Source organism: Acanthaster planci, linkage group LG02 (assembly GCF_054643075.1).
Source record: "Acanthaster planci isolate LZ-2023a linkage group LG02, COTS_SCS, whole genome shotgun sequence".
Taxonomy (NCBI): Eukaryota; Metazoa; Echinodermata; class Asteroidea; order Valvatida; family Acanthasteridae; genus Acanthaster; species Acanthaster planci.
In genome coordinates, this window is record NC_141778.1 from 25,572,951 (window position 1) to 25,594,032 (window position 21,082).

Consider the following 21,082-nt stretch of genomic DNA (forward strand, 5'->3'; position numbering starts at 1 on the left):
ACTTCTCAGAATCCAACCCTCTCATGGCTGCCCAAAGACAGTTTTGGTGGGTTTCATATACTGGTGGTTAGATGCAACAAAATCAAATGTTTGGGAATCCTGGGTACGCACACCTGGTGTACTGTTTGGAAAAAGTAATGCTTTCAAAATGGATATCAAAAAGACATGTGCCTCCCCATGAACTGACAGGGTTGGGGGTTTTTATATTTCTATATAAAAAAAATCAACTTTTTTACTTTTTTTAAAGTGAAAATTGGAGACAAGTTGGCTCAATTATCTTTTCCAAAGCAAGCAAATTAGCTGCATGTGTATTAATTTTAAATCATTTATTTCTTTTGCTACAAAACTGAACAAATTTGGATTTGAATTTAGAAATGTAGGTACAAAATACTGGTATTTTACCTTGCTTTAATATGCACAAAAAGTAGTCTCGTTTTGTTTGTAATCCAGCTCCTTTGTAATTAATAGAACATGTTGAACATTATTAAGAACATGTTGTCATTAGTTTTAGTTTCATTGCATAATGACCAAACATTTCTAATCTCAATAAAAAACGTGTACTTGTAGAGACAAAAGGTTGTACATATACACTGATATTTCACAATGTCAAAGTCTGAAGCGGTCAATTTAAACGAAGTGAAATTAAATCATGGCTATAAACCCTTCACATAAAATTCATTCACTCAATCGAAAAAGCTGATTAAAACTGAAACAAGTGGATTGAATTGAACAAAAAATCCTGCCAACCCAGACTGTGTGTAAAGCACGTGCATTCATACTTTTTATCAATACGCAGAACTGAAAGGCTCAAAGGGGGGGATTTGTTGTTAAAAATGTGCAAAACATGTAAAAAAAGAAACCAATCAGTTGAAAAGAATTTAAAAATTGAAAGATATTTGCCTTTTTACATAAAAAAAGTAAAAATGTTGTTTTAAGCAAAGTAATTTTTTTTAATCGTTTGATTTAAATCATGATTTAAATCAGTGACTTAAATCAAGGTGATTTAAATCAGCCAACCCTGAGAATTGATGCTGTTGCCACATTGATTTTTCTATTTTGTGCTGATTACTTACAAAAATGCACATGTACCGGTAGTGTAACTGAGGCGTCAAGAGGTAATTCAGTAATGAAAACCGACAGGACGTGAAGGCAATGCATAAAGACAACGCCACCTGCGATCAAAAGGCACCTCTGCGTCTCATCTAAATTTATTTTCATCTTTTGTTTCAGTAGTTCCAGGGCTATTTAAACGCCTCTTTGGTTGTTATGCTGACGAATCTTTTCACATTCATGAGCAACACTGTGATATCATCCCAGGAAGAAAGCCTCAATGTTACATTGGTTTGAACACAAAATGGATAGAAATACATGTAGGCAGGCATCAATGCCTTTCTCAGAAATGTTTTCAGTAAGTAAATTCTGGGTTCACAATTTGAACAGAAAAACCTATACACCAAACTATGTCTTCCCTGGATGACATAGCACCAACAGCACCCTCAGTCGGCCAGGAAAGCATGGATAAGTTTTAAAGTTTTTAAAAAATGCACTTTTCCCACGCATGTAACCAAACAGGGATGGAAAACAGTTTTCATACATTGAAGAAAAGTACAAAATTGCAGAAACAACTGAGAAAAATTTATTGCAGCGACACTTTAACAGTCCAGATATGTGGCACCAGTTCATACAGGAATTATGCTAAATCTGTTATCAGAGACAGATATCGCCGCTGATACTAGACTTCCTAATACCTGCTTTTTGTCCTCCACCGATTTACATGTAATTTAACAAATGTACAAATACCCAAGTGCGGGGGAAGACCTTGAGAGAAAAATCTATGGCTCAGGTTGGGTTCGAACCCACAGCCTCTTGATTACCCTCGTAAATCTGACCCAAGCAAGCTTGCTTTTTGTTTTCCTCACCAACCCTGACAGCATGCAATCTACAGAGCTTAGCAAATGAGGTGCACAAACTGAAAATTAAGCTTCCTGATTCAGTGCTGCACCATGAGGAGCGCTTAATGTAACTTACATATAGCTCATATCTTCAAGTGATTGGAAATTATGACTTTGTTACTGTGAAACAGGAGCCAGACGCACGGCAGATAAGCCTTTCCTTCCATCCACTCTGCCTCTATCACCTATGTGCACAGTGTTACCTAATTCCACACGCGTAGCTGTCCAGGACATGCTTTAAAGCCTACAAGGGAGGCGAACAGAATGCCGCTTCCTGTACACCTGTTTAAACACAACAACCAGGGGAGATCGGGCACAGGCCCCCATTTTGGGGCAACTGCTCATATGGTACACACCTCAGCAAGGTAAGGGAGAGGGCAGCCAGCAGAACGCCCGCCACCCCTCGGCCTTGAACAAAACTCTCTCCCTACCCCCCTCCCTCCTGCTCCAACGACTACTGTACTTGTCACTGCCAATAAGTAGCCTTGTTAGCAAACCGGGATTATCTGCCTTCAAATACGCTGCCTTATCTCTCTTCCAGAGTGTACTAGGAGCTATCCGGTCTCAATTCCAGTGATTTATGAAGCTTGGGAACATGTGCAACTACACTGAGCGTCAGCCTTCCTTTAATCTGTGATTAGGGGGCTCAGCTGTTTGCAGTTTCACACAGGATGTATTGAATATACTGCACCTTCCACCAAACCAACAGAAAAGGAAAATTATCTCCGAAATCAAGAAAACACAAAGCACAGGTTTTATTGTTTTGAGTGCAAGTTACAAATCTCCACTAATGTTACAGTTTCTGAGCAGTAACAAGACCAGTCGGGACTCATACACAAAAAAAAATGGCCTCCTTAGAAGACATCAAGGACTTACGAGCCCTTGGAAATTATCGTTAATTTCCTGATATTTCAGCTAACAGGGTATCAAGTAAGTCATTGATGAATACACGCTGAGTTTAATTTCCCTTTTGAGGGAGGGTGCGGTAGGCTGGATAGCACTATGGTAAACACCAGGAACTTCAATGCCACTGATGGGTGTAAAACCACATGGGCCTTCCCCCCCCTTTCCCCTTACCCCATCTGCTCATGAAGCCTGTGACAAGAATTGTCTGTGACGACTGCTGAGATCCCCAATTTGGTGCCCCTTCCTCCCAGGGAGGAAGACACCCCTAAAAACAGAAACCAGTGAAGGGTCCCAGCAAATTGGACCAGGTGGCTGCAGGGCAAACTATGTGCATCACAGGGGTCGACCAGAAATGGTGGGTGGCAGGCGTTACCTGTTATTGGGCCCGCTTGGTACCTATGGCACGCAACTCCTCCACCAGATGATTCACAATATCCTCTGCCCTTTATTTAATTGGAGGGGCCAAGGGGGGGGGGGGTAGGGAGATTGGGGTGTTTAGCATGCCATTAGCACTCCAATCAAAGTTTCTTACTTAGCAATAAGGATAAAGAAAAGGTGAGATGTCAAGATGGCTTTCGTCTTGCCCACAAAGCATGTCATGCCCAATCACAGCATTCCCAAATATAGAAAAAATTCTATGCCGGTGAAGAAAACTTCAATATAGTTTTTTTAAGAGTGAAAATGAAAATCCCGCATTTTTAAGTTAGACTTTTTCACGTTTTCTAATTGGCCCTCTGTAATTATTCCACTGGAATGACTGACCCATGACCACCTCCCCCCCCCTTTGCTATCTCAGTATTTAGCACTTCCAGTTTTGGGCATGCGTAACACAGAAAGAAGGCTAATTTTAGAAGTGCCAAAGTTGGCTGAGCATTTGCATCAAATGAAACACAGGTTTGATTTTTATAAATACTTTGGTCCAAGTGTGGAAAGATACGAATAAAAACCCTCAACCACAAAACGTCGCTGTGCTGTCACTCTGACATTGACTGATGATTTGAAGGAAATGCCTGTTTCTCCTAAACATTTGGAAGGGAAAAAGTGCAACCTTTGAAGAAAGTGAGAGACAGAGAGCAAAAATGGTGGGGTAAGATGAAATCAGAAACAGAAAGTCAAGGATGGGCCTTATTACAGCCACTTGCCTGATGATAATGTAGCAATCTAGCCAATGGTACATGTACATGCATGCAACGGACTCAGCAAAGACTCTGCTACTGCGAGTAATATGCTGACAACCTAGCCAATCCAAGCCAATCAAAGATACCTGGCTGAATACTAAAAGAACTGTTGCCATGTCTGGAGAAGCCACAAAAGCATGTCCCATCCAGGTGTCATTCTCTCCTCGGCTCTCATTAGCCCATGTCTCGGTAATTGGCATCAGGTGTGTTAGTGTAGGCCTGCTACCCTGAGCGCTGACCTATCTTCCTCTAGGCCTGCCCCTTGGCACATTGTTTTCCTTTCGGTGTATCAGGTTACCCACTGCTCTACTTGACTAAGCCCTAACAAAATGACCCCAAGCTACAAAAAGGGTACTCAGGAGTACTGAGGAAGACAAGGATTTATGACAGCAAAAAAGAGCATAAGAATAAGAAAACTATCCAACAAGCATCAGCCAAAGGTATGTATATCCAAGGTAGAGTCTATTTGCTGTCAAAAAACAGAGAAAGTCCCCAATAAATTTAAGTCTTTTGCCAAACACTTAACAGAAGAAAACCATTTGAAATTAGCAGTGATATTTTAAAGATAAAAATACAAGGTTTTGTACTGGAGACCAAACACTATCGATTCGGTTTTTTCATTTTTCTATCAGGAAGAAACTTTTGGTGGAACAGCAGGCATTCTGCACAGCCTGAATCAGTGGCCTGGTCACCTCAAATGTTGATCCTCACAAGGTCATCAATGTCCAAGAGGGGACTGAGACAAGACACTTGTGTGCAAGCCTTCCAACGGCCAGATATGAAATCAATCTGGACTGCGTAACATCCTGCATGGCACTATCAATGACACATGCAGATTATGCCATCATTCAACAGTCCTAATCTAAGTGGATCAGCCAAATGTTCTGATAGGAGGAGATTCATCTGGGCCACACGGGCCTTCCACCTGGGGGACTAGAACCGGTACCCCTTTCAGCATCAATTTTGTCACTTTGGGCGTCTGGCACATGTACGGTACATGTTCCATAGAGTCTCCACAACAGACAGGCTGGAATAAGGCCCCATGTCAAAAATGGGCTTCTACAACTACAGTTGTCAGCATGGGGCCACATGTTTACATCTGGCAAAGACCAAGCTCTAGTAAAAGACAAAAGACTTGGATGTGGCCTTAGAATGCACCCAGGTCTCCGTCACAGAGAATCTATTCTGAAAAATGCCCATGACGGGTTGACTCGGAAGGCAGGTGCTTTATGCATGCAAGTTGCAAATAATGCTAGTTTATGGAAAGACTCCTGTCTAAAATAGGGCTGAGGGAGCAAATGCAGGGTTTGTTTCTAAAAATGAGACAACTACCCTCAAGCCAGCATTATTACAGATTACCCAAAGGAGACCAGTCTTGAGCATTGATACTTGGTCAATTTAAAATGTCAAATTTAATCAAGAGCATTTCATAAACAATGATCCAATCTGGTCCACTACCATGTGATCTGATCTGATCCAATCCCATCCAGTCCAATCTAATCTGATCCCATCTGATCCAAAACAATCCATTCCAATCCAAACAATAATCCTATGAGGTCCACATACATGTATTGCAATTCATTTGGCTGTTGAGGCACCCAAAACATTTTTTCCAACAATAAAGTGTCCTGCTCAAGGACACAATTTTTTTAATCGTCAAAAATGCACCGTGGATACAGGGGCCAAAAGCTTGTACCAATAAGGGTACCATCCACAATGCCATTCAGTATCATTCAGTTAATCACTTGTGACTGAACCGGTTCTCTGCTCGTTTAAATGAGCACTTTAATTTGCAAAGTAGACTTTGCTAAGGTTTTTAATCCTCAATATGACGACCCAACACGTGTAACTCCACAAAACTACTCACTTACCAGCAGTAAAGACAGGATTATGAGCTGAGTCATTAATTTCCATCTGCTAGACCTTTTGACTGATGAGGAAACTTCAAAGTCAAAACTGACAAGAAAATTGTCTACTTGATGTCTGAACATCTGAACATGGTTCACAAAGATCCGACACTGTTGTACTAGTCTTAACGATTTCCTGATGTCTGAAGTTTAGAGACCCTTTAATTGATTTTGTCTTAAAAAAGGAAAAACAAAGCAAGCTAAGCTAAGTCCAGCAAGATTTCCACCAGCAGTTCTTGTCACTCTTATTGTATTCCAACAATCTTCACTTTTACAACATTTGACACGGCGGGGTGAAAGCTACCTTAGATTAGGAACTCGCCTTAAATTGACTGTGTGAACTTGCGCGCAAAAAAACTGTCTGGTCACTGCAATGCTTGTTAACATGTCTAAGTAATAAACGCTAACACCAACTGGCAGGGAGTGTTCAAAGATGGGTTAATTTATAAACCCTGCATCCGTTTGATGCGCACCCTGTAGAGGGTGATATCTGCTGGTTCCCCCATCATGTCCGTGAGTGCATGACCGAAGCTGTAACTTTCAAGGTAGCGAGTGAAATGAGGGCATGCAGTGGCTACACGCAAAGCATTCATTCACTTAAGCAATCGTCGCAAACCTCATATGGTGAACTTTCTGACCACGGACATCCACGGGCAATGTTTTCTCTCAGGATGTGAGACAAGCAAACGTTTCCACACTTCCATATCTAGCCAGAGACCGTGTCCAGCAACGGCCCTCCAGTGCCATGTACATCAAACAAAATAGAAAGTTTTCAGAAACGCCATCAGGGAAACACATGTTTCGACTCGGATTACCTTATCCCCACCAGTGCAAAACGAACATTCTCAAAGTGAGAGGATTTGTCGAATAATGCGACCTCATGGACTTGTATTTGAACTTGGAGGTAAAAATAATGCCCCCGTTGAACATTCTTCTGTTTATCTTTGCCTATCATCCTGAATCAGACTCAGAAGATCAAGCATAAGGTAAGCAACAAAAGCTGCCAATTTCTTCAGTAAACTATGACTCTGCTTCTTTCTTCAAATGGTGCCCCACACAACAATGGCAAACTTGATCAATTACACAGCATCCCAGTGACCTTTCTCTTGTTTTTTTGGAGGATTTTGAAGTCGGACTTTTGGATCCCAAAGAGGTGTTCGTATTTATAGCCCCCAGACCCTGACTCAGAAGTCGGGGCTTCATGGATTAGGATGGGACTATATTTAAAGTGTCACAGCTATGGACATGTTTCAAGAGCATGACTCGACACCTTCAGAGATCAGCTTTGCTTAACGCCAGCATCAGCAAATTGTGCTCCACTATTAACATCAGGAAGAGCTCTTCAAAAACTACTGTGATTCCAAGCCGCCAAAGGCAGACCTTTGCCTTTCTCACAATTTTCGCAAGCCTTCACCATCTTGAGTGATCATGTTTTTTTTTTAGCATGCTCTGCTTTCCAGCAGAGACTTGCTACAAAAATGCATATCATCCATAATATCCGTAACATACAATTACGCGTTACGCATAATGCCAATACACTTGTGACATGATTTTGAAACTGAGCAGACACACACAAAATTAACTCACGTCAGGAACACAGAAGAAATATCTTTTAAAAACTGCCTTAAAAGACCGCACTGTGAACTGAGGTGTTACTTCCACACAGGCTACCCTTTCCTGAACCTTTTCTTCTTTTTTTTTTAAATCTGCAACTCGAGCTCAAAGAAAGGAGAGAGAAAAAAAGGGAGGTTTCCCTAGAGGAACCACAAAAACACTTCTGTTCCTGCTCCAATCTGCGTCACTTTGCCCATGAGGGAGGTAGAGTAGGAGTGTGAAGTAACACAGGCTTGGGGATTCTGATGAGCCTACTCCTATTTCATGTCCGTATTAAAGAGCTCGGTAGTAGTAATGAAAGGCAAAGAATTTAAAATAAGCTAACAGAATATGCGAAAAAATTCAACCACATGTACAACCGTCCAAAATCCGACCAGGGGTTTTTGGAGGACTTTGCAGGACTGGAGAAAGATGGAGCCCAGCCTCTAATTGCTTTGCATAGGGCTTGACCAGGATGCACAGGTGTTAGTTTAAACTTGCCTCTAGGCATGTCTAAGGAGGCCAGCAGCTAGCGGCTGTATGCTTCCCACAGACGTGTTACTGCCAGCTGCAGGCAGGATACATTCTGACGTACACATGCACATCTTGCCTTTGAATTTGGCCGTGTCTAAGACTGGCACTTTCCTGTACCTGAATCTACTGCACATGTAACTCTGATTGCATTCAGCATTGGCAAACATTTTTGCAAGTGGGGCGAAGGGCAGCGAGATAGCACAGTACAAGCAACGCAACTGATCATGATTTTGTGACTGTTTCAAACAGCTTGGGAGAACAGAGAAGGCACCGAAAAAAACTGCATCCTTTTGAAAGGTCAGGAAGCAACAGCGCCCCACTCCTTGGGGCTCCCACCAACAGCTACAAATACATCTGGAGGAGCTCCGTTTTTGGCCAAAACAGTGAGGCAGATATCTTGAATAATAACTCCAGCAATCATTCAGCTATAACTGGGTTGTTCCATGAGTGTATATTATCCTTCTACGAGGCATGCAAATGCATCCTAAGCCATGGCACACCTGAAAGCTTCCCCAGCAGTAGGAATAATAACATGTCTCAGTCCCTCTGTATCACACACCTACAGAAAGGTATCAGACTCAGACTTTGTGGTTTGTGAATTACAAATAGGTCAGGGAATGGGAAAAATTCAAACATTGTGCCTATCGTCAATTTTCCCACAGTTGTGCAGTGCCAAATGGCCTTCGCTGGAAAACACACCGTGACAAATGTACAGCAGCCCGAAGGCTTGCTTCAAGCACATGGGTTTCAGAGCAGGAGTGAGTGGGGAGAGAAGTACATGTATGCAGTAGGCCTCAGCCTCTGCTTTGGCCACAGATTCAGCAATATAGTGAACAAATCATACCCGTGTGTGGTTTCCCCACACGGCGGTCATTTTCAAATCAGACGGACTTTTGTGTGGCGATTACACTGCTGGATCCAAACTCGGTGGAGCCACAGAGTGTGTGGTTTAAAGTGCAGTGTTTGAAAGTTACAGCTGCAGCTGGAAATAAACCCATCTGCCTGTGGGAGCTTCTAGTTAACGACTGCAGCACACTGACATGTGCAACCACCAATACAGTAAGTTGAATTGGACCAGGGCAAGAAGTCCCAAGGAAACGAAAAACAAAAACAAACAAAAAACACACAAACCGACCCTATCACTGGGCCATATTAACTAGGCAAGGATGATTTGCCACAAAATAGATGACAAAGCTTTGGGGATCTTGGTAAATGCTAGAAACCTCGAACAGTACCTTCCACCTTGGAAATAGAAATAGGCTTACTGCTGCTGGCGGCCAGGGTTGGCCTACGTGAGATGCTAATCTCACAACAGGAAACACAGGGAACTGAGTAGCGCAAACAGATGCAATTCAAGGAAAGGAAATGTTACACACCGGCATTTGACTGATCAGAGCCATCTACACCGTAAAATCCATGGCTGCATGAATTCATCCTTTTTTCTCTAAATAATCTTTCATTTTGGCACAAGTGGAAATGAACCTTTTATGAGGGGAAAAAATATATGTGTCCCAGCTGGACATTGCCAAATCCTTAGAGGAAATGGAGTTTGCTATGACTGAATAATGAAGTACAAACTGGTAACAGCTTTCAAGGGTGCTAAGCTGATGTGTTTAGTATTTTTGCAACAACAGAAAGAAGAATACTGAAATTCTTTCCTTCATGCACAATGCATGGACCCTTAATTTCAGAAGCCATCAACTTGTCCAGATTTCCTGCAATGCCTTGCAGCATTCATGTTCCCTAGACTACAAAGTCTGCATCATCTCAATTCTTTCCGGTTTCCTGGTGGCTGTCTCTTTGGGGAGGAGTATGGGGGAGGGGAGGAGAAGGGGAGGGGGAGAGAACGCTCACGGGATACCAGTTTCATGAAATAAAATCGCAAGTTCCCACTGTATAACATATGATGAAACAACTGGTTCCAGCCCGGCTGGCCTCTGGTGACAGAGTACAATTCAAACACTCATATGGTGCACAAAGATGTCAGTGGTGAAATTATACATCTGGCACTAGAGTGCAGTATCACTACAAAGTGACTGCCTCTTTGAAACAACCCCCATTAAAAAGTAATGGGAAAAAATTACACAGATAAAGCATATCAAAATGAATTGCTTTTCAAGTAGAATATGAACATACGATGTCCCAAATACATGTAGATACAATGTATGCACTGATTTTTGATAAGCTTTTAGACTCACATTGTGATTTCTAATCACCCGGGCTCAATGTTCAAAGGGTTGATTTTGTGTCAGTAATGCTTGTTGAGCAGACGGCATCTGCGCCAAATACAGACACTGAACAGCCGTAGGGGTGATGCAAAGAGGGGTGCCAACCGGTGACAAAGTCACGCTGATTACTGGCATTAGCACCGGCACCCACAAAACAACAACAGTCTGGCGAGCAATCCTCGCTACACCAAAATTGTCATCCTGCGTAAAACTGCGTAACATGACAAGGGGCAGGATCAGGCGCGACAGTTGACTCCTTGAACTGCACGCTGGCAGCTGACGCATCTTCCTCGTCAATTTCTTGTGGAATTCTGGGTTTGTTCTCCCCCCCTCAAAAAAACCTGGAGGCTTGACATTGTACAACAAATGACGAGTTTCACTTGTAAAAATATCCCCAGATTTTGTCGTTGAAAGACAGCACTCTTGAACTAACCCTCTCTCATCGGTTCAGTCTCAATGGATGCAGACTCAGGGAACTACATGTAGTTCACCAAGTTTGCGAGTGCATTTCAATCCATTTCAGTCTGGCAAGGAATCTCAAAGAAAAATGCAAGCCTTCTCTACAACTGTATGCACAGAGCACACGGGGATGTTCCCAGAGAACAGGGCATACACCGTACCACTGACTTTTGGGCAGAAATTTGAACCGAAGTTTTGTCTGGATTGAGGCCTGAGTTAAACAAACGTAAAAACTCAAGTGATAGCTCCAATGATCTTAAGAGGGAATTTTCCACGATGACATTATCTAGGTCTAGTTTATTTAAAGAGTGCGGAATGCATTTATTCTATAACACCACCAGGCTTGACAGAACGACCATTTCTAAATGAGCAAGAGTGGCAAATCAGAGATTTTTTGACTGGAGCGAGTGCTGACATAGCATTCAAGTTCAAAACTCTGAAAATGTAATTTTGATTCAATTACTACAGCCCAGATTAGTTTGATTCCAAAAGGATGGTGACTCAAACTTGGCGTCATCGTGCTCCCCTGCAGTCCCCCCCTCCCCCGAAACTTGGCCCTGAGCAAACTCTTAAAACCAGTTGACTTCAATCCAAATCACCCCGGCGGAATATTTGTAAAGCCGGGGAAATTTGGTAGCGGCGGCGTGTGAGCAGTGGTGCACCTGCAAGCTGTCAGTATGAGAGAATGAGAGAAAGGACAGGGGGACAAGGGTTGGGGGTGAGCAATGGTGGAGGGGGGACCGTGGAGTCCACAGCTAGAACCATTTAGCAAACACAAGGCTTCCTCGGCAACAGGGTAGATTATCCCGAGAATCAGGGAGGATTAGGTGGCATTTCTCCTGGCGGAGAGAGCTGCTACCGGGCATCACTTTCAAACGCGGTGGATTACCAGGACTGGGAAATTCTCCTTCCTGTCCTATGATACATGTATGTTGCCTACTGAATACAGTTCACAAAAACTTGCCCAATGCCAAATGGGAAGAACATAGAAAGAGATAGAGAAGACTTCACTTGTTGGCTGTTACTCATAAAAATTAACACATCGGTGACAGGCCGCCTAATGGAGGATTTCTCTACACCGACTCTTTGCCAGTAAACAGGACACTCATCAGACTCACTGCCTGGCAGTTGTTGTGTCTTTCAGTAGTCCAAGTTTCTAAGTGTTCTGACTGGGGAGGAAAAAAACTGCTGCAAATGATACAGACTGCAGTCGATTTTAAAAACTTGTAAGTTTGTTTAATTTGTATTGAAAACACATATATTAACCATTGCTGCTGGGTCCTAATTGAAGTTGCATGACGAGTTCCCGTGGGATTTTCCAGATTTTCCTTTTTCAAAATTCTTTAAAAATTCATAATTTCATTTACAGGATGTTTACAACCCGCACAAATGACTGTTTGGTGACTACTCTAATCTGACAGGAAGAACTATTAATGCCCGAGTATTTCAACCAGGCCTGCCGCCTTGAGCCCAGGCTGTGCAGTGCTGCTTAATTTTCTTTTGTTCCCGAAACTGGCCCAGTGCACTGCTGGCGTCTTTTCAAATGCGGCCAAATTAGCGTGCAGCAGTATTGTATCACTCATTGCTAGAGCGCTGTCCCCGGTGGTAATCTGCCCGTACTTAATGCCACAAATAGTGGCATACTGTTTCAAAACAATGATGGATTACTTCCAATATTGACAAGTGAAAAAATGTCGGCAATTCCCAGCAGCCCGTTCTTTTGTTCTGAGAATGGTCTTTTGTTGCAAGGCCCAGCTCCTTTGTCCAATTTTGGGCACCCAGGCTATGCGTACAAACCTAAGGTCTCTTCAGTACACGGAAGTAAGACTTGAAAAAAAGGGAGAGCGGTTGGAAGTTAGGACACAACTTTTTAAAGCACTTGGGGAGAGGGCCCAGGGACAATTCTGTCCCAGATCAAAGCTCTCCACCCAGACCTTCTGTGACCATTCAAAATATCAACTCTAACCATCACAAGACACCGGCCAATGAGTCCGGCTGCTGCAACTCTTGCTTTTTTTGGCTCAGCTCTGTGCTGTCCTCAACTACATGTTATGTGTCACTGGGATAAATGACCATTAGCATAGGAGGAAGTAGCAGCCTGAGTGTTTGCATCCCTTGTTTCCTCCAATTAGGCAGGTCCTCTGTCTGGCTGAACTAGGTTTTCGTTTTTCCTTTTCTTTCCTCCTTTCTTTTAAAACCTGGTTTTGAACAGCTTCCTTCTTGCGCACCTCATGGACTACCAGGGGTATGACTTAAAAATCCGAAATTAAGATTTCCAACTAAGCTGTCATCAATCTGCTTCACATATCATCTTTGATTTGAAGTGGTAAACACAGTAAATGGACTATATGAACAGTGCGATGCAAACAAACAAAAATGTGACCACCTTTGAAAAAAAGTCTCTACATTCCTTCCCAACTGAGAGCAGTATCACCTTTTGTAATACACATGTGCATCAATACACTGTAATTTGTTTCTCCTTGTGGGACAATCATTACTGGTGTGTACTTATGCATGGGTGAATCATGCATAACATGGCAAAAACCTGCGTTTAATACAAGGCAGACCAGACCTACTCCATACCGAAAAGGCCACGGTTCTGGTACTAGATGACAACTAGACCACAGATTAGACTATACACACTTTTGCACTGGAAACAAGTCAACCATGCCCAACAATCCGACCAGACCTGTTTAGTGATACACCATGATTCTGTGTAACAGGCCCGTGATCCATCGATAAGCAACAACAATGCCTCTTTCACTCTGACCTCAACCCTCAGCTCAGAAGATAACAACACCATGACAATTCGCTTCCTCTAATTGGTTTCAGTATGTCACACACAGCGACATCAAGAATCTCAGTTGTTGCAAAATGGAAGATTCACAACTGCACCCATGCCAAAGAAAGCACTGCCGGCCACATCCTCCGCACAGTCCCATACTTCCTGAATGCTGGCCACAATCTTTGTTGTGTGCACTGTATGTCATTTCCTGATGCTGTTGCTTTTTCTGGAGTCACCAAAGTCAAAATAATTCGGCTGTCCTATAAAAAACACACTGCGGATCTCTGCTCAGGGGACAGGGTCTGAAATCCTACTTTATTTAAAACCTGCACACAAACTGACATCTCATAGTCAGCCAATCAATTTGGGTGTTGGTGACCCAGCACTATGGTGTGGTACATGCATGTGTCCACACCCCTGTTGAGGTTGGGTACCGATGGATAATCAATGATGGCAGATTCCTTCCTCTAATATTCCTTGCATCAACTCCTGCTACGGGTATATCAATGAGACATATGACTCAGGCTTTCGAATCACCATACTTCCCCTAAGAAACTTGATAGGGGATAACATGTAAGCCACCACTGTAATGCCAAAGGTCTGAAAGGCAAGAGGTAGGGAATCCCCTTCACCATCTCATCTTCACAAAACGGCTATATTCTCCCCCCCCCAAAATTAATTTCTTCAAGTTACATGTGACCAGTGTCGTACCCTTGAAACCTCCCAAGACCGTCACAACATGAGCCTGGATTCAAGTCAAGTTTTTTTTTCTGATAAATTGCAACAAAAGCATTCCTTTATCATCACACTGTTACTTGTGACTGGTCTTGTGATGGTGTGGATTATAACATTGCATGCACGTAACTTGAATGAAAACCCTGACTTACGAGACTCCCTAAGCATACTACACCAGGTTCAAAATTACATGCTTAAATGTACAGTCCATCATTTGCTGTTGTTGAAAAGCATACTTGGTTTAAGGAGGGTTACGGGACTAAAATTGCTGTGAAATTCTTCTTTCAGGCAAGCTGTCATATTGAAGAAAACAGCAAAAGACCATTTTCAATAATGTGTCTAAATGCTGCTTTTTTGGAAAATTTTTATCAGTAAATTAGAGAAACAAATTTTAAAAAATAGTTTTAAAAATCCTGTTGTCTTTTCTTTCTACACAAACAGCTCTCAACTTCTTTTCATGTAAAAAAGACCTGCATATACCTGACTAGTGTTGTGCATAGTGGTAAGAATTGTTGACTGTATTATATTTCTACATTCATAAAGGCAAGTTTTTATAACTGTTGTGGCAATTTTTGGTGGCTTTAGTCCCCATCAATTGGCACAAACAAATTGATTAAAAAAAATCCTGACCTACCAACCCTATTTTTGAGAGGCATGTACATATAATCAGAAGCAGAGCTGCATTTTCATGGCACAACTAATGTATTTTTTCATTTTAATATGCCTCTCAGTGTGGTAAGATCCAGCGTGGGCAATATTTATCATGTCACAGTTGCATGCGTTTCAAAACACGGAAGCATCTCCACGAAGAGACTAAGCAACAAAGGCCCGTTTTTTGGGTGTATGCGTCCCTGAACTTCTGCTCACTTGTTGCCATTGAGCAAAATAAGTCCAGGTGCTCACCAAAAATCCAAGAATCAAATCCTTGATAGTCTGACATACACAATCACCTTGTAAATGAAAAGCAGTCGTGTCTATTTGCCCCCAGTTCATTATAACGTTAATTGGGGTGAATGGATGATTCACCTATGCTGCTTTCTAACGCTACTCATGCAGCTTGTACATACAAACTGCGGAATGTCAGCGACACATTTCTGACACGTACATTATGAGGCTGGCTCCGGGCTAGCTTACATAGAGTTTTATACACAACTGTGCGATTTTGCACCTTGGAGTTGGCAATCTTAAAATCTTAGTCTGGATTGTAGTTGTAAACAGACAAAACAAATTCGTAAAAATTACAAATAAGCAGTACAAGTTGGCATTCTCTGGTGTCCCTGCATTCAGGTGCAATTTAAAATATGAACTTTCGATGTGAAATTGAAATCCTAGAATATTGCTTTTCTCGATATGTGGAGCCTTCCCTGAGCTGAAACTTCATCAGGTTTGTTGTTAGGCACTCTTCTTTAGACTTGAGGGAGGTTTTGTTGCTTCAAAGAAACAAATGACAAATGATGGACTGTATCTTTAAACATCCTTTACTATTTAATCCTTGAGCAGGTTCAGGGAACAAGACTGTTTACAAAACTGAAACACCTGTGTCTGAAGGTTGTCAACCCCCAAATATCTCATAATCATTTCCACAAGTTGGTTACCCTGATCTGAACTATATTTTTATGTCTTCATTGCCGTCTTGATGCATGCTACACTTCAGGTTTAGGGAAAAAGATACAATGATCTAAATGCACCGTATGCATCAGATGTGTCCACAGACTCCAACATACAGACTCCGTTTGAGGGTTTATGGTCAACAACTCAGTACCAACTTACCTGCAGGTTTACCAACGGATGGATAAGGACGGTGAGAGCACATGCAAAGTGAGAGAGTTTGCAAAATCCTAAAGAGCATGGGCGGGGCTTGCGCCTCTTTGAAAGTTGCACGAAGTGAATAAGCATAGGCGTAAGCCAGGATATGACAGCATAGGCGTCCACTTGTTTTGTGGTTTGAAATGATGGGCGCCCCGTACGCAGTCGGCGCAACAAGTTCCTTGCACAAACCACTTACAAGGCGTCGCAAGGATGTCCGGATGAAAGCTTCCAAATTCCATGGGATTTACGGAATTGCAGCGGAGGGTGCGATGGAGGGTGGGGGGCAGAAACTGGTTTAACATCCTGCAGTATGCACAATACAGGGCATACTGTCTGCACAATTGACGAGTGCAACATACCGGTGTCCTGAGGGACGCAGAGCAATAGTTTAGTTTGCGGAACCATTGTATTAGATGTTCCTTGAGTTGCATGTACATGTAGTTTATTGGCCCTTATGGTTTGGCTTTTGGCCACTCTTAAGTAAGTCCCTGGTCAAAAGTGTCCAACTCAATTATCAGAAGTGAAGAATTTTCCAAGGGTTATCAACATGGCATCATTACAAACTGAAACATGTACCCACAACTTGCTGGGAACACCGTTCCCAACCACAATTTCCCTTGTCAAAACCATCAACTTACATCCTGTGCCGTTGATCCTTTGCCCCGCATCTTGCCCCTGGGTAGCTGTATCAGATATTTGACAGGGAAAACAAAATTACAGCAAAGATTGGTAAAAAGATAGCAAAACACAAGGACAGAAGATATCTTTGTTTCTGAAAGCTTCAAGTGCAGGTGACTCGTCCAACTATTTGCCCGACAGAAATTGGATCACACTTGGAGCACAGCCGTTTCTGCACCTGACCTGAGCCAGACGGCGTACGTCTAAACATCAATGCAATTAATATGAGCATTTGCCAAAACAGATGAGAGATAAAAAAATAACTTTAACTTTCCTGGCTCAGTACAAAAATAGACTTTCAAGTCAGAATCCGTACACTGTGCTAATTCAAAGGATATGAATCAGTGTTCATAAGAGGACAATTTCTGTTCAGGATCCTGAAACCTAATGGATTTGTCAATAATGTTCAGACGTTCACTAAAATGCAGAGGAACCCCCCCCCAAAAAAATTTGTCATCTTCAAAGTACCTAGTGCATTTTTCATGCCTCTCCAAACAGTCTTGAAACTGACTTCATAGTCCCCATCATGCCACATGTACCCCATTTTTTTTTTTTTAAAGAAACAGTAACGTGACTTCCCTTTTTGGTGCTATTTTGATTAAACAACCATATAATGTGCAGCAAATCCTCCATTGGGCATGAAACCAGTTTAAGGTGATAAAGCCATTCGACAACACTGCAAAATACTCCCAAAACTTCCGAGAAAGATCGGCGAGTTCAATTTAATGCTGGGTATGACAAACACTGGCAGTAATTAATGGCAGGGGAACACAGCAGTATTAAACGAATGGTTGGTGCACTTACTTGTGTGTTTGGTCCAGTGTGAAAGCATGGATGTTCATTACTTGCAACGTGCTTGTCACTGAGAGAGAGAACGAGAAAGAAACTACATCAAGGGTTTTAATGAGAAGAACAAGGGACGTTTTAACCTTGAAGATTCATGTATCCACAGATGGGCTACTTTCTGGATATGACTAGAATTGACAACTTCCTTGAGTTGACATTGTTGACGGTACACATGTACATGGTTTGGAGTCCCAGTCGTCAAATGGAACTCCAACCCATCAAGTGACACTGTCACACATGCACCTGTCACTCTACCAGTACCTGTAAAATGGAGAAAAATTGTTCTCAAGAAGAAAACAAAAATCCCTCTATTAAAAGAGGAAAATATCAGCATTGCATCTCGGCACCAGGATTCTGTCAAACATACAAAGAACGGGGGAACAAAGTACTGAGGATATTGTTGATTTGGCGAGAAAAGCTATTGGATATGCACACCCACTCCTCGATTTAATAGTGCCCTTCCTCCTCGGAAACTTTTGAAAGCAGGCAACATCTATGACGCAGACTTTACTATTATGTGCATACAGTTCAAAAGTTTTCCATTTTCTCAACCCTAACATCCTCAATCCTGCAGGGAAAGTGATGAGGACAGAGTTAAATAAAGAAAATGGCAAGTCTCTTTGACAGTGAAAATGAATTTAAAGGACAAGTAACAAAAACAGACATAAGACACCTTCGCCCTCAGGGAAAATTCAAAGAAACAAGTGAAACATTGCTCATATTATAGTAATTCCTAGCAACAAGACTTGACTTCCACAGCTGACAAGTTCTTACGGGAGATCACATCTATCGGTATTTTTGTTCATTCGTCAGAATTTTGAAGCACATACTCGCTAGGAATTTGTTGGCTAGTAGAAATCTTTCTGAATCTGCTCAGGTGCAATGTGGTAATGGAACACAATGATACATTCTCCATAATTAAAGCCTCCGTCAGATCACTGCGTGTTTCTCTCATATAACACCTGTTTATGGGAAGTACAAGTCACTGGGCTCCATTTGCACAAGAATCCTACAAAAATCTTTGGAAACTTTCAAACCCTCAGAATGACCTGTTGGATTTTGAAAGGTAAAGAGGGGTTGAGTTCTGGAAAAACAACTTCCATCCAGAGCATAATGACAGCAGGTTCAACGAGCCACTGGGTAAGTGGGTCAGTGGGTAATGGCTGAAGGTAGAAAGTGGGTGGGTGAGTTCACTATTAAATGGAAGTACCCACAAGCAAAAAACTGACTTCTATGTACATCCATTGACGGGTTGATTTACAAAGGTATGCCAAAGCATAGTGAACATGCATACTAATTACACAACCCAGATGATTTCCTAAATTATTTGTTCAATATTCAAGTACATGTATCAAAGCATACGTACGTGTAAGAGTACCCATGTGCATATTTCAAGAAGGGATGCAACTGATAGGGTCTCCATGCGTAACAACCATACGTGTACCAATGGTCCATTTGAATCCGGACACAGGTGCTGCAGTACATGGTACACATTAGTGCCTCCACACTCGCCTACCAGCCCCTCCCTACAGCAGATCCTGCTATGCACACGAGTGTCACATTGTACTGCCACAATTGTCACTTCAAACCCTGATGGAGGAAGCTGACCATAGTTTGAAAGGCAAGCACGGATGTCATATGTTCCCACTTGCAGATTTCATCGAATATTGCAGTTTTTGGTCCAGTTCACTTGAATGAGAAACCAGCCCTTTCATTATTGTCAAAAATACTGTTTGCCTCGTGATGATTGAAAAAAATTTTTAAATGTATCTCGTGCCTTGACAAAATTGGCAAAATACTGATGCAAGTGCTATAAATATAACACATGTAATAACTTATACCGGTATTTACATGTGGTCATCCCACCAAATACGAGAGAAAATTACATAATCAAGTTTCCTCCAATCACCCAGTAGTACATGTACTAAACTTGTGCTTATACATCTACTGACATATTTGGTGCATTGTGCATACAAGGATCCACGTAATCTTTAACAATGGTAAGCATCGTACTATACAACACGAAGCAAAATGAGAAAAAAAAAATTTCAACGCCCACACAACAAATTTTACATTTCCGATGGCCCCCAGTTATAGAATGCTGCCCAACCCTAACCTATCTGTCAAGGGTGGTGCTTTGTTGTCACTAAACACACCCTATGCCAGGACCCCTGGATTACATGGATATGCCCTGAACAATGGAAAACGAAACTTGGCCCAGAAGTTGGCATTCATATGTATGTAACGCTGTGTTAGCATCATGGTAGAGCTACACGTATAGTTGGCTGTGCTTGTTAAAAACAGATACAAGGAAAGTTTATTTGTATATGTACATGCACATTGTAGGTGTGGTGAATTTATCAATACAAATTTGTGTAGAGAATTGTAACAAATTGAAGCATGAGGTGTGAAGCTCCTCTAATTACAGATGCATCCAAGCAAAAAAATGGGACTGGCATTCTTAAAATTCAACTGAATGTTCAACGGTTATACACGTAGATTGTAGGCCAAGACTGGGCTTTGTGTGTGCACAGGAGGAGGTCCTCCCTCTTTTTCAAAAAGAAAGCTCTCAAACTGACATGACATTTAAACACTTTGGGATGTACATGTACTCCTCGGAGGCCAGATGTTTTGTTCTTTGAAACTTTTTCGAGGAAAAATATGCCTCCTTCAGGATTTATGCATGTTCTCTTTTGTAGGAACTTTATTTGAAGGATCTTCATTTTTGAAATTTTTGGGAAAGTTAACTTTACGCTCTCATATTGGATTTATTCAAAGTCTCAAAGTTGGACAAGATCTAAGCACTGGTAATCATCCTGGACCATAACAAGGCTCAAGTTGCTTTTTAGTATTAACCTCCATAACAGACTGTTCGGCACAGCTAATATACCTACATGTACATTGTATGTACAGTGCTAGATTGTTCTGTATACAGAACCCCTACACTGAAATTATGCTATGTTTACTAAGTCAAAATTGCACAGTACGAGAAACTGTTCTTCAAATAGTGTAAATCACAGAACATTCATTTTTTGTTGAATACCATCTCCTACAAGCTCCTGTTACCGATACGCGGATGTACCTCTGAAACTGTTCTTAACATTATACATGTATGTCCCTGTAAGATAGTGTGCAAAACACACCGGCTGATAATCTCAGTTTAAAATTATGAAAACTTTTACCCTACTACCAAAGAACAGTAGTACAAAAAGATTAAGTTGGGTACGGCAAGGTTTACCATGGACACATGTATGTAAATGTATGTTATCTGGTCCTTCCTTCTCAGAGACAGCATCACTTCAGAAGGATTGATGCATGCTAAAACAAGGACAAATTCTGAGACAAGATCAATTCTCTCGAGACACTGGGACCGAAAACAACTAAACTTTTGGTGCAGCTGCTGTGCCTGGTTTCCTTATTAAGTTTAGTGGAGAGATGTGCTCCACATTCAAAAGATGAAATGCTGTGCTTA

The 21,082-nt window shown here is 41.9% G+C and overlaps 1 protein-coding gene across 13 annotated transcripts in view; it reads right to left on the reverse strand.

Moving 5' to 3' along the window:
• Window positions 1-21,082, reverse strand: part of LOC110975860 (uncharacterized) — a 59,083-nt gene that overhangs the window by 22,446 nt on the left and 15,555 nt on the right. For 10 of the 13 annotated variants that reach the window (XM_022228698.2, XM_022228703.2, XM_022228696.2 and 7 more), the window contains 2 exons: window positions 17,569-17,626; window positions 16,725-16,769 (listed from right to left, as the gene is read on the reverse strand). In XM_022228698.2, coding sequence (XP_022084390.1) covers window positions 16,725-16,769; window positions 17,569-17,626 — 103 coding nt within the window. Of the gene's footprint in view, window positions 1-16,047; window positions 16,636-16,724; window positions 16,770-17,568; window positions 17,627-18,976; window positions 19,280-21,082 lie in introns of those variants that run through there. The other 3 variants (XM_087132474.1, XM_022228704.2, XM_022228707.2) reach the window with 3 other exon arrangements.